The sequence below is a fragment of the Pseudoliparis swirei genome, chromosome 24, assembly GCF_029220125.1.
Source record: "Pseudoliparis swirei isolate HS2019 ecotype Mariana Trench chromosome 24, NWPU_hadal_v1, whole genome shotgun sequence".
Lineage (NCBI taxonomy): Eukaryota > Metazoa > Chordata > Actinopteri > Perciformes > Liparidae > Pseudoliparis > Pseudoliparis swirei.
In genome coordinates, this window is record NC_079411.1 from 10,329,298 (window position 1) to 10,344,443 (window position 15,146).

Consider the following 15,146-nt stretch of genomic DNA (forward strand, 5'->3'; position numbering starts at 1 on the left):
TCCTCCTCCAACAAGACAATGACCCAAAGCACACCTCCAAATTGTGCAAGAACTATTTAGGGAAGAAGCAGGCAGCTGGTATGCTGTCTGTAATGGAGTGGCCAGCACAGTCACCAGATCTCAACCCCATTGAGCTGTTGTGGGAGCAGCTTGACCGTATGGTCCGCAAGAAGTGCCCATCAAGCCAATCCAACTTGTGGCAGGTGCTTCAGGAAGCGTGGGGTGAAATTTCAACAGATTACCTCAACAAATTAACAGCTAGAATGCCAAAGGTCTGCAATGCTGTAATTGCTGCAAAAGGAGCATTCTTTGACGAAAGCAAAGTTTGGAGAAAAAAAAATGAATACTTCAAATACAAATCATTATTTCTAACCTTGTCAATGTCTTGACTATATTTTCTATACATTTTGCAACTCATTTGATAAATAAAAGTGTGAGATTTCATGGAAAACACAAAATTGTCTGGGTGATCCCAAACTTTTGAATGGTAGTGTATAAAAACATGATATTTAAGATAATTAAAAGGTCATAAGAGGCCTCACCAATTCCATCTGGGCTTTACTTTATCCCAGTGCCTCTAATAACTGACAACACAGAATGGAAAATTAATACCAACCAGGAGGAACCCCAAATATGGAGCAACAAACTGAGGTTTAATTACAAGTAATAACTGAAGTTAATAAAACAAGAAAAACAAGAAACAAAAGCTAAAATGACTAGTATGCATACAGGTTTTGGTTCAGTGACAAAATACGTTTGCTCCACAAAAAAATTAGTTTCAGGTACAGGTCACATCTTGTCAACTTTTCAATTGATGTCAATCAGTTAATACACAATAATAACACGCATGCAGTCCAAAGTATCATGTACTTAAGGTATGGCTTCACAAGGTTGACCATCATTGAATAACCGCTCTGCATTTTCATAAAAATAAGCTCAGATATCTTCACTATTTTATCTAAACAAAGAATCTTGTTTAGTCACCTTCCAGCCGGAGGTGCTCAAGTTGAATCAACAAACTTCACACCTATTTCTATCTATCATGCACGTTTTAAATAATGCCACCTCTCTGCAGAGCCACAAACATGATCAGGGAGTCAGGCGTCTCCTTTTGAAAGGCTTTCAGTCCTTTGAAGGAGCCGTGTCTGGCCATTCACCTCAGGATAGACCGAGTCTGCTGACTGAATTCAGATGAGCTCGACGCTGGAAAGCCGGCACCTCTCTCATCCATCCCTTCAGTGTAAGTAGGGAAACGGGCGCTCAGGCTGCCTCTCCTGACTTCTGGAGCATCTCCGATACACCGACACAGGTGACAACACAGGATGTTTCATTGTAACCGATGACCAGTTTCACCTGAGTGTAGTATGCAGGTTTGAAAATAAGGAGCGTATTTTGTAATTTTCAACAACTTGGACCTGAATAGTGTGCAAGTAATCAAGCACAGTGGCCTTTCTTTTGCCAGCGTTATAAAATATTCATTGCTGCTGAACATATTACTGCATGCATACCATATTCACATTCAATCTTTATGAGGTATAATCCGTTTCTCTGTAGGACTATGATCAATGATAAATTGTACCTGATTTGTTGAGTATGAATCCAATATCTCTCTATATTCCCCTCTCTCTCTGCTAGTACTTCACAAACACACAGACAGGAGTGGTAGATGATGATAAATCCCCATCTGATCTTTAAGTGCAAATTACTTGTTCCCGCTGAATTTCTCCTTCCTCTGTTAAAATCTAGCTCACTCAGTTCCATCACAGAAAGACGCATACAGACTATTTGCCAAAACAGCATGTTGAAAGTATGGTGTTTGCAATGTGGGTGTGTAATTCCTGCTGCTTCTATTTACGCTGACAGCTTGATCACACATTTTAGGAAAAGATACAAACTTAACGTAGCAGTTGGTGAGAGGCACAAGCTTTTACTACAACCAAGAGTCCAATAATTGCACGCATTTAACAAGGGAGAGGAGTAATTCTCAGAGAGCAATCAGTTTATCGCATTAAAAAAACAGCACTATTGCCTTTACCTTCACGCTGAAAGAGATTTTGAGGAAAAAGCTCGTTCAGAAATAATGAGGCGAACATCTCATTTATTTTCCTCGGCTTGTAAAACATAAAAAAAAGTTGAAGTTGGTTTCAAAGAAAAGTTTGTATTCTCAACACCATGATGACACAGCCAGGAGCCACAGAGGCTCGGTACTTTATCAAATCCACCCCTGTTTTTGCACTCCTAATTATGCACCAGTGCTTCCTGTTGACTAGCACCGACTTCCAGTCCACTCTTGTGCGGCAGCCTTCCCACCAGCATGTTGTTCTTCGGTGAACAGCTTTCAGGCTCCATCGTCATCACCTGCACAGAGTAGCCGTGAGTCTCTGCTACCCACGAGCGGTCCAAGTCTACGAGGCCCATGCACTGTTTACCTGCAGCGATGAAATAATCCAGTTCTTATTAGAGAAGGGGACAAATTGTTACACTTTATTTGTGTGTGAGAAATGGAGTGTGAGGTAATCTGAAATGATAGCACCAAAGAAAACAGCCGTAAAAGTTACAAATGCAAGAGCATAACAACTTAAGCCTTTCAATATTGGGTATTTAAGCTAATGCGAAACTGATACTCAGTTTAAAAAATAAAATGTTTCTGGCATTTCACATTACAGCTTGAGAATAACATCATAGTGGGATAATAATTTGATAATGAACAGGTCATAACTTTGTAATACCATGTACTTACTCCAGTATTACCAGACAATAGCTTGATAATAACAATGGGTATATCTGGGCAATAAACTGAAATGTATGCAACAGGTTTCATTATAGTACTACTGTATTTGTTTGCATATTGAAGGTATCCTTGTTATTTTGTCCATTTAGTCTAGGTTCCCGGTATGTATGTGTATCCTATACCCGAAGGAAGCCTCTTATACATCAACTACAACCACTGATAATCAAACTTTCTCTGAAACAGACTTCAAATGTATTATGCAGTTAGGTAGCAAGCAGGTGGCAGACAGTAAATATGAGCTTTGGTCTGTCATGCTGCCTAGATAGGCCCAGTCATGCTGGCGGACTCTGGGGAGATGGGATCAAACATGGTTAGAAAATGTTAGTGGGAGAGGTTGAGCCCTCTTAACTGATATCGAGCAGAAACGCTGTGACAGGTGGTGTCAGGTACATATGAAAGGGCTGACGGGGCATCGGGGAGCCTCCTTGGATTCAGAGAGAAGCTTTGAGAAGCTGGTGAACTATCAGGGTAAAGAGTGTTCTCAGCATAATAGAACAACGTACAGTGAAGCTCCAGCACAGACCTGAAGGTGTCAGTCGGACTAAACACTTCCCTCTGAATCATACAACGCAGATCGGGGAACTGTTTCTTCACGCTGAAGATATCCCTGCATTAGCATTGTGTACACATCTCAAAAGCCTAGACATTTTAGAAAAATGTAGGGCAGCGGAGTTAGGTCACAGTGTGAACAATCTCAGAAAACGCAACATCCCCTTCGACTAAGATGAGTGTGTGTAGATTATTAATATAATAGAATATTAGACTTGAGTGAGTGTTCAGCCATACGGGGAAGATTGTAAACATTACCGATGAGTCGCCGCCCAGGAGGGAGCTGGACGGCAGTTTGGTCTGCGAAGCGACAGAGGATCATGTGTTCCTGAAACAAAGAAAGACAATGAATACAGGAACTGTTTATTGCAGAGGTGAATAAAGTTCTGGATGATATCTGTCACGTCTCAGAAACACAATCTCTTTCTTTTAGCTCGCAGAACAGCCAACAAGATCGGGCAAAGATTCACAGAATTGTAATTTAAGAATACAAAGATAGTTTTAAGAATAAGCCATTCAATGGAACCAACTCTATAATGCACACAAGCATGCATGGATTTCTTATCCATCTATTTAATAAAGCTGACTATCTCAGCATACATTGGCTGAGAGGTGGGAAAAGATCACCAGCAGATCCTTTTTAGCCACACTAGCAGAGGAGGTGTGGCAAAAATAACAACTAGGTTTGGCGATGTCAGTCCACAACTTTGGAGACTGAAATATCTCAACAAACATTAGATATATTGCAATAATATTTTGTACAGACATTTATATTAAAAGGTTGAGTCTGTTTGTCCTTTATGATCCTTTAACTGTTTTATCGAGTACAGTGCCACCAGCAGGTTGATATTTTGGGTTTTAAGAATAGAAATTCTAGATGGATTACCAAGAAAACGGTTTTAAATTGGTAACCAAATGTGACAAATATAGTGAACGTCTTACCCAGAACCAATCTCAGGTCAAACTTTCAATTTGGTTTATGATCTTTCACTGATGACCTCAGCTATAGTTTGTGTTTAGTGCTCATTAGCTAATGTTAGCGTGCTGACAGGCTACGAAGGGGATACGAGCCTTTCTTCAGTGCGTCTCTTTACAGTTTTAATGGACAAAGGAAAAGCGACTTAATTTGAATGGTAAGCTCTTTATAATATCCTTTGAATAAAACCAGCCCTTTAAAATGTACTAATAGGCAAACTCAAACAGGTTTTATTTTTTACATTGGAAGGACAAGTTTCTTTTTTTAACTCGCTATGGTTCATGGGTTCATGGAACAAGTGAATCGCGACAGCGGTTTGTTCGCTCTAATTTGCTTTTACTTTAATTGATTCAATTCCTCACTTCACAGGGTTGACACTGAATGCAAGGCCATGGAGCAGGTGCTTAAAGTAAGCGCTGAGCTCCAATATCTCACACCATTAGTCCTTTATGCCAGCGATACACCATTTGTCAATGTGTTGTCATTCCTTTTAACTACTTTTACTCAGGAAGGACAACTATGGTTCTGCTATAAAACAATGAAACGCTGCGTTTATATCTGCAAGTGTGGGCTGAGATTCACAGGAAATGGGCTGTACACTGAGCCCAAATGAATAGAAAAGAACCAACATGGTTGTTGGAAAGCAAAAGAACAATCGGAGGCAGGGGAGATTCAGAACTAGGTTTTAAGTGGCGACGGGTTTAGTTTCCAGATTCCAGACAGAAGTTATGGCAGTTATCATTTCCCTTGCTCACTGGGCTTTTGGACCAACAGCAGAATAATCATAACTATCACAGAGCAGAACAATTTCCCAGTGTATTTTAAATAATATATAATCTTTTACATGACATCACATGTCATGTTTAGGACTCTCAAGGCATGTCTGTAAAAATGTGTTTCCTTTAGTGCACAACGGAAGAGAAGGTAGAGGTGGCCCGTTGTTGTGACAAGTCAACTCTTGAGGTTGCTATGGCAAGGCCCTACAGCAACTTGTGCACAGATTCTCCCCGGGGGCCCTGACAGGTCCCATACATCATCATGGGATGGGCCCTCTGAAAGTACAGTGCTGTGTCTGTACTGAGCGATAAGGGGCTGAGAGACTAGAGGGTGTGAGCCTCCCTCTTGTACCTGCCTGGGGGATCTTGGATCCCAGGATGGTGACGAGAGCAACGGCATGTGATTAATTATATTTTACTGTCCTATAAAACGAGTGAAAGGAAAGGAAAGCAATAAATAAACTCGTACTCGTGCCAAGCAAACTAATTGATTTTTAAAATGATTTAGATTTGTTATACATCCAAATTACAGAAGGAGCCATTTGTACTCAAATTTGGCCTCGGTAAAACATGCACGTAGTTTAAGTTCTAAATAGAGATGTAACAACGCATGATAATATTCAATGTAATAATGATGTCAAGTGGAAAGAAGACATAAACAACACACTCTCACCCCTCATGATCTCATATTTGACCGCTTGCAAAGTCTTTGGTGTGGTACCTTGATGCAGGAGGTTTGCACGTGATTAATGTGGTAACGCATATAATATTGGGAAATGGTCACGGTTAGGGTTGGAAAGAAGATCATGGTTTGGGTTGAAAGAAGTACGTCTGTAAGTAACTTAAGCAACGGACATAGCGTCACATGACATACTGTGATCATTAAAAAAATAACTAAACTTATGGTTTCACATGGTACAGGAATGACTGTTCCCTGGGTGAAAATCCCATTTGCTTGAGCCTGGTGCTGCGCATATATTGCTAAAGGTGTCTCATGCACTGGTTTCAAGACGCCAAGGGCCACTTTCCAGATGCCGGTATTTGACGCTCTTGGAGTGAGAGAAAATTAACATAGAAAAGTAATAAAAAATGACCTCACATACCTCAAATTATACAATGTTAGGCCACTTACTTTTAGCAACTTTTGTAATAAGTAAGCATGATCAGACATGTCTTACTATAATGTCAAGTCCTACCTTAATTTACAAAGAACTGGAAGTTAAACCATATAAATTGTTTGCAACCCTAAAACTGTAATTTTTGGAAGTTATGTTATGTTGTGATGCTGCATTGACTCCCTGTCTACATACTATAGTAGCGCTACAGTTGTTTCCAAGCATCACTTGGTAAGCTAGAAGTTAATTAAGAACTTAAAAAGGCCTTGATGCATACACTTGATAGGATTGAACCGCAAGTGTGACCCAATCCAAGTATGTCTCTGCTTCTCAATTTGTTACTCATTAGTCTCTTCTGACTTGTGCTGGGTGGTGATGAGTGTGGTACTTCACCTTTTTACTGGGTCATTTCACTCTCTGGTATGTGAAACTATAGCTTTGAAACAAAATGCCTCTTTCATTATAACCTCTGTTGATGCAGCAGTATCTTAATTAAGAAGCAATTAGAGGATAAAGACTTGTTTCATTGTGTGGTAACCGAATAAGTAAGACTCTAATTAGCACAAGTTCATGAACGTAAGTCGTTCCCCATGAAGGCGTCTTTCGATGTGCTTATAGCTGAACTGAACCTGAAACACAATCCTTGTAAAAACGGTGGTTATTATTCAATCTTCTGCACCGGATATTTGCAGTTTGCAAACGAATAAATGCAATAGAAGGATTTAATCACATTTAAAAGCATACCTTATGAGTCAGAGTCTCTTGGAACCTTTTGCTGTGAAAACAGAAAAACAAAACAGAATATGTTTTAATTAGGGCTGTCAGCGTTAACGCGTTAATCTATGCGATTAATTTGGCCGCGTTAACGCACTAATATATTTTAACGCAATTAACGCAAGTTTTTTTTTTTTTTTTTTTTACCGCGGCAGTACGGTTTGACACTGTTTCCGTTTTTAAAACAATCATTTCTCCGCGAAAATAAGGAGCAGAAATCAGTTTAACTCGGCTAACAACAACACCGTTAGCGTAGCCGAGGTGAGTTCTACCGCTGGGGATGAACACACACTCTCTGTGACCGAGCACAGTGTGAGGAGGGCTCTGTTGAGGGTGAACACCAGGAAAGCTGCAGGTCCAGATGGCATATCTGGGCGTGTACTGAAGACCTGTGCTAACCAGCTAGCTCCAGTGTTCACCACAATATTCAACCTCTCCCTGGCTGAGTCCGTGGTCCCCGCCTGCTTCAAGAGATCCACTATTGTCCCTGTGCCCAAGAATGCTTCTCCAGCATGTATGAATGACTACCGACCGGTGGCCCTCACCTCGGTGGTCATGAAATGCTTTGAGAGGCTGATAAAGGACTACATCTGCGCCTTCCTCCCTTCCTCCATGGACCCGCTGCAGTTTGCTTATCGCCCAAACAGATCCACGGATGATGCTGTCTCCCAGGTACTGCACACCACTCTCTCATCTGGACAGCCAGAGGGGGCTATGTGAGACTACTGTTCATTGATTATAGTTCAGCTTTCAACACCATAGTCCCTCCAGACTGGCGGCAAGCTGATTGAGCTGGGACTGAACACCCCCTGTGTGCTTGGATCCTGGACTTCCTGACCGCCAGGCCACAGGTGGTCAGGGTGGGCAGACACACCTCCAAACCCCTCACCCTGAACACAGGATCCCCCAGGGTTGCGTCCTCAGCCCCTACTGTACTCCCTGTACACACATGACTGTGTGGCCAGGTTCAGCTCAACACCATCATCAAGTTTGCGGATGACACAGTGGTGGTGGGCCTGATCTCCGACAACGGCGAAGGCCTACCTGGAGGAAGTTGCTGATCTGTCACTCTGGTGCCAGGACAACAGCCTCATCATGAATGTCACCAAAACTAAGGAGCTGATTGTGGACTTTAGGAAGGTACAACAACAGAGGACGTACTCACCACTGGGGATTAACGGACTACTGTGGAGAGGGTGTGCGGGTATAAATACCTGGGAGTCCACATCACCGAGGATCTGACATGGTCAACAAACACAGACACTCTGGTGAGAAAGGCAAGGCAGCGCGTCTACCACCTCAGGCAGCTGAGGAAATTTAAAGTTTCCCAGAGGAGCCTTCAGTCCTTCTACTCTGGAGCTGTAGAGGCGTCCTGACAGGAAGCATCACAGCCTGGTTTGGCAACTGCTCCGCTCAGGACAGGAAGGCTCTGCAGAGAGTAGTGCTGCATTCGGCTGAGCACACTTGGAACTACACTCCCACCCTGCAGGACTTGTACACCAGGAGGTGCAGAACCAGAGCCGGCAGGATCATGAAGGATCCTCACCACCCCAACAACAGACTGTTTCAGCTGCTGCGGTCAGGCAGGCGCCTCCGTAGTCACGCTGCAAGAACAGAGAGACTGAGACGGAGTTTCTTTCCTCAGGCCATCAGGATTGTGAACTCCGACCTCACCAGGACCCCCACATAGACCCACACAACTGCCCCTCTTAGGCACACACACACACACACACACACACTTACTGTAAATATTGTGTTGTTTTTTATTTGTAAATAGTGTGTACTTGTTGCCCTTGCACATTCCTGCTGAGCATTGCCACTTTCATTTCACTGCACACCCTGTGTGTGTATGTGACAAATAAAACATCTTGAATCTTGAATCTTGAATCCCGTCTCCCCTCTGATACACAGAGGAACGAAGGGGCGACGTGTCGGGTGACGCGGCGCGGAAAGAATGCGACACACGAAACCTTCAACGTGATTGGTCAATCCGTTTGTCTGTCAACATTTCGGGGGAAAAAAACCCAATGAACACTCAGTAAATCACAACGGACCTCCCACCTCACAGGTAAGGCACATTTAGCAGCCTGTCAGTCAGAGAACCAGAGAACACGGCGCGAGGACAATGAGGCTAATTTCAGAGCTGAGATTGTTCTGGAATGTTTGATGTATAACACGTGGGGGTGTGTCACATGCAAAAAACTTTAAACGGTGAATTTAATTTATTTTGTAAAATGTATAAAATGCCCCCAGCCTCCAGAGGGTTAACGTGACATATTTGAATGTCAGTCAGTTACCAAGGCCACTGGTTCTGCTGCTGTTCAATGTTAAAGATGACAGGACCAATGGGGTCTCAATATACTTCTTTTTTTTACTAATCTGATGTTTCACTGAAGAAACAATTTATCATCCACGATATTAAATACCTCGCTGGCACTGTATATGTAGGAGCCTCTTTGAAAACACAGCTCTGTGTGAAGTTTTGTCTTTAAAAGAAGGAAACACTTTTAACCCTTGTGTTGCCTTGGTCATTTTGACCCGATTAAATATTAACCCTCCCCGCCTTTGGGTCATTTTGACCCGATTCAATGTTCACCCTCCTGTTACCTTTATATTTACTAACATATTTTACCCTTTGAGTTCAATTTGACGCCAGCAATTAAAACCTCCAGAAAATTATTAGAATTAATATTGTTTTCCAAGTTTAAGTGTGAGGCACTTTATGTTTGTTTGTTGACTACCGAAAGAACACCGACATTAAACATTGAATGGGGTCAAATTAACCCGAAGGCGGCAGGAGGTGTAATATTGATTCGGTCAAAATGACCAGGCAACACAAGGGTTAACGGTGAATTTTGTTTGTTTGTAAAATGTATAAAATGCCCCCAGCCTCCAGAGGGTTAACGTGACATATTTGAATGTCAGTCAGTTATCAAGGCCACTGGTTCTGCTGTGTTCAATGTTAAAGATGACAGGACCAATGGGGTCTCAATATACTTCTTTTTTTTTTACTAATCTGATGTTTCACTGAAGAAACAATTTATCATCCACGATATTAAATACCTCGCTGGCACTGTATATGTAGGAGCCTCTTTGAAAACACAGCTCTGTGTGAAGTTTTGTCTTTAAAAAGAATGAACTTTTAACTTTGAACTTTTAATTGCGATTAATCGCAATTTCAAAATGTGCGATTAATTAGTTAATTTTTTTTAATCGATTGACAGCCCTAGTTTTAATGTTAAAGTGTAGAGGTTGAATCTTGGGGTAAAGTGCATTTATTTCACTTGTACATCATGCGTTCACTTGCTCAGCTCTAAGACCTCTTAGACCTTTCTTTGTTTTTTCAGGAAAAATTGGAAATATATAACTAAATCTAAGGCTCAACAAAACCCAAACAGCATGCTTTAATTCAACAACAACAACAAAAACACATCCTCTCCGGTAAAAAAGGACTCATAAAATAGCAGGGCTTTTGCTGCGACATGGGAACAGAGTTGATTTGTTTCTAATGGTTAAATGTAGTCGGATCACCATTGAAGCTAATTAAAAGTCAACATGAAGAGGGTCAGGGGTTCGGGGCCAGCCAGGTCACATGGAGAGACGCCTCAAACTGCTGGGGCCTTAATGAAATGGGCAGTTAAGTTTCACAGCTCATAAAAATCTGTGAACTGCCTGGAATGCCGACACCTGCAGAATATCCGCATGAGTACCTGGAATATGACCTGGGGCAAAACACTAAAAGTACCAAGATGAATATTGACACAGTCAGGTGCCCATCACTGCACAATTGCCCTCCAGAAACACAGCTTCTTGTTGTCCATTGCAGCTGCAAGATTTTTTTCTATGCATTCTTTAATATTTTATAAGGGGTGAAGTGTCAAGTTTTCAAAAGTGGGCAGAGAAAAAACAAAGTATGGGAAAACTCTTAAATATTGATATCGTAAACTGAAGGTCCTCCCCAGGGCCCCTTAACATAGGAACAGAACTCAGTGTAACCACTGCTCGACATCGGTGTGTGCCGTTATCTCAAAGTCCTGGAAACCAGAGCAACAATATCTACGCCTAATGCTGCATTGCGACATGAACCGTAACATTAGAACTGACAGCAACACTAAAGTCAAAACGCCACTGGTGATATGACGCTCTAGTTCTTGTGGTGTATGTTAGTTCCGAGTGAACAATGTCACTGTTGGGTTTGGGTTTTCTGTTGCCGTTCTGCAGGCCTATGGCACGAATACACTTCATGTAACTTACATTCCACTGTCAAATGGTGATTTTTACTGACACATACCATTTCTAACTATGATTGTTTTATAATACCAATTCTATGTGCGACTTAGAAATGGCTTCTCGATTCTATGTCACTGCCAAGTACCGTTGTTCACCAGCATACGATCTGTGGTGTTTCTGAATTGTAACTGAATCTCATGAGGCTGCTGTGTTTGCTGGGTGTTGATGCGTTTGGTATAGGAAGGCACTTTCACCTTCCACCGAGTCATTGTGCTCTGGGTCAGGCATGAGGCTGGGTGGTACTCTTCTGCAACAATACCAGGGTTCAGGAAGGCGTTGTCAGCTGAAACCGTCGTATGGGCGCAGTGCAGAGCGGCGGTAATTATCTTGTCAGTGAAGCAAACTCACTGGTAGTCCTGTTACAATAATTACTTACTTGATTTATTGACATTAGCTTTAAAAAATGTTATCGACTTATTGTACGATGTATGAGCCTTTTTGCTGAGCCTCAAAATGCATTCAACAAAAAACGCTGGAGAGTGGATGGAGAAATGAAAAAAAGATTAAATATGCCTAGAAAGTGGGAGGAGACATCTGATGATAACTGGATTGTAAAAATGATTCACTCAAGGCATGTTCCCATTTGCTGTTTTTTTTTTGATGGTCAGCGAAATCAGAAAAAGGAATCAGTAGACACAATGTACGGTGTGATTTTGTAACTATAATCAGCACAGCAATCACCGTGGCCATCTCCACTTCAGCTGGCTAGTGATTGCAATCTTTCAGTTTCTAAAAACAGCAATCCTACCCAAAAACACGTTTGGAGCTTCAGCACGCCAAAGTCGTTTTATTATCATAATAACTGGTAATGATTCTGAAGCTATTAGTCAGCAGAGCGCTGCTATAGCAACAGGACCAACACCATTTCAGTATAGCCTTCCTCCTCTCTGCTGTCATTCGTTTCTACCGCCTCTGTTTGAACAGCATCCCCAGAACTGAAAATAAAGTGAATTGTCTGTAACACTGTGTATGATAAAGTCATTAAAAGTATAATTTCATGTCTGTACCTCCAACCACATTTTTGTTTCACTCTCTAATATCCAAGACAGCATCAGCACAGCGAACCCTCTTTTCTGTTTACGGGGATTCAAATTGAAAAGGTGAGAGGTGGACCTTGCATTGAAGGTGATGTGACACTGCTGCCTTGTACTGTCATAGTGGTGATAAGAGACAGAGGGTGAACCAAAAGTAGTCACAAGATATATAGATTTTGTGTGTGACAGAATAAGTGTGAAAATGATGGAAAGCGAGAGCCTCAAAAGAGAAAATGGAGGGAAAAATAATCACAAAGAGAATGGGAGCGAAGCACTAGTGGTAGATAGCAGGAGTCTAAGAAGAAAATAACGTGGTCAGAAACAGTATTTTAGAAAGCAGAAACCCTGAGAGGTGTGGTGAGCAGGTCAAACCTTTTGGGGAAGGTGAACTTGATTGCATTTTGGATGAAGCCATAGCAACATGGACTGATGACAAAGGCAGCTCCCGCCTGGATGCAATGCTCCATCACCATGTCTGTTGCCACGCCGCATGCATGGAGAGCGACCTGAAGTGAAACGGACCCCAAAAAAGCAAAACGTGTTATTTATTTCCTTGGCAAATTACAGATGTAAAAAAGATTTCTTGAAAACCTCTTTTGTCCAACAGCAAGACGAAAGGTGAGAGCACTTGAGGGCATACACTCAATCCCATTGATTACTTCATAATGACATTATGCTCTCAAAGGTGAACACTGGGGGATATAGAGCAAACAAAATGTAATGATGCTTTAGGAGGCCCAAATGCATCAGGATTCCCATTTAGTGGGTAAACTGTGCACGGTAATGAACACCTAGCTATACATTAGTAATGGTGTGGTAATAAAATAAGAGGGCGGAAAGGGACTAAAATACCCACTATTATAACCGGTCTGCATCCAAGAATGCAAAAACATATTATGATTTAGAAAAGGAATTTAGTTTAATATCCACAGTACAGAGGCAAAGTAGACGATTTCCTCTCAGGCGTACATTATCAAAATAGATTCTCTGTTAATGGTCTCCATAACATGCATTATCAACAGTCTGATGTGACAATAGCTATTTGGGTGCACTGAAATTTAACCTATCCATCGCAAGCAGTTATCCCAAACCTCTATTCTCATCCAAGAAGTTGTCTCTTGGCGTCATGGAGTCTGAATCGACTGCACGTTGCCTTGACAGTGGTGCCACGGAGACTCGGTCAGGACACGGCTGAGCCAAGATTGGCAGCAACTACAAAAGATTAGAGAAGATATGCTCTTCTCGACACTCTAAACATGTCCAAACCCACTCATAAAGTCAGTGAAATGTCTGGGTGGGGGTACATTTTTCCAGAGATGCTTAAGCGCTCCCTGGAAGTTGGACGGCTGTAGCAGTCCTTCAGCTCACAACTGCACGACAAACGTATACGTCATTTCACAAACTGCACTAGGAAACAAGTCTTCTCATCTCTGTTATTCTTGCACTGATTTAAACATGAATTTATACAAGGGGACTCTGTATATGGACGTGTACATAAAAAACAGAAACTCAGGAATTAACATCAATTACCTGCATAGCCTCGCATCTATTTGATATCTAATTTTCTATCCTAAATTTATTCATGACATCAGGGGAAAGCCAAGCTTATGTTCTTTCAACAGCATGTTTCTGACTGCTGATTAGGAGAAGGAGACTATCAGAGATTGCATGATGTAACATCCTACACACCAAAAGAAAAAATAATAAACAAAGTAACACCATTACTCTTTCCCAGCTACTTAATGTTGCACATTAGTCATGCTGTGGTAAATCCTAATTACATTGTATCACCTCTAGCCTTGAATTAACACAAACACAAAGCCACTTAACCAAAAGAAACTTAAATAAAAACACATTATGATATGTTCTGATAATTCATTATGCATTTCCAATTCGCCATTAAGAAAGCGTCTATTTTTTATCAATGGTTAAGATTTTATTTTGTCTGTCTGTTTAAGCATTATTAATAAATGAATGTCCAAGCCCAAATATGCAATGTGGGATACTAATTACAAGTAAATAATAGAAGGTGAAAATAATTTCATATATGCCCCGCTAAGCACGCTTTTGCACAAACAATTCATTCGGAAGAATAAATCATGAATCAACATGCAACAACCAAGAGGACCAAGGGCCAATAATACAACTGTGTAATTGGATTAATCAGTCTTTTGGAGAGAGGAAAAGCTGTTTCTATTTGCATCTTTTTCTCAATAATCCCATCACAGAAATGATGAGGCTTCATTATTCACTCCGATTCAAGTAATGACTTCCCTCTTCGATCAGACACAATACGTCCCGACAGTAAAACTCTTCTTAATCAACATCACACTCTTCTGCAGCAGTGCAATAGTGTTATCGAGTGATGTTGTCACGATTTCCCCACCTTCAAAAGTTAAATTCATCCTGCCTGCATGCTTAATGAACTCTCCTGTCATTCCAGATCCTGTCATCCTCACCTGATTGTCTCTCATTCCCTTCACCTGGTCCTCACGCCCTTCTCACCTGCCTCTGATCACCTCGTTAGTCCCTCATTCCCTTCACCTGGTCCTCACGCCCTTCTCACCTGCAGCCCATCCCCTCATTAGTTCCTCACTATTTAGTTCCCTCACTTCCACTTGTCCTCTGCCAGATTGTCTTGTGTGTCAGTGCTCTAACTCTCCAGCGAATTCCTAAATACTAATTCTGATCTGCCCGGTACGACCCTGTTTGCCTGTTGACCCGACTTGAGATTTTTGCCTATACCGAGCTATTCAAGTAAAACAGGTCCATCATCAATAAGCGTTTGATATCAGCAGAACTTCATAACGTGTTGTGAGTTTTTGCTATGTGCACCTTATT

At 41.6% G+C, this 15,146-nt stretch overlaps 1 protein-coding gene across 4 annotated transcripts in view; it reads right to left on the reverse strand.

Annotated features, from left to right (window-relative positions):
- Positions 1-632: 632 nt before the first annotated feature.
- Positions 633-15,146, reverse strand: part of gstcd (glutathione S-transferase, C-terminal domain containing) — a 71,239-nt gene continuing 56,725 nt past the window's right edge. For 3 of the 4 annotated variants that reach the window (XM_056409935.1, XM_056409936.1, XM_056409934.1), the window contains 4 exons: positions 12,678-12,811; positions 6,952-6,982; positions 3,599-3,668; positions 633-2,429 (listed from right to left, as the gene is read on the reverse strand). In XM_056409935.1, the coding sequence (XP_056265910.1) occupies positions 2,239-2,429; positions 3,599-3,668; positions 6,952-6,982; positions 12,678-12,811 (426 nt within the window). In that variant the 3' untranslated portion in view covers positions 633-2,238. The remainder of the gene's footprint in view (positions 2,430-3,598; positions 3,669-6,951; positions 6,983-12,677; positions 12,812-15,146) is intronic. The other variant, XM_056409937.1, reaches the window with a different exon arrangement.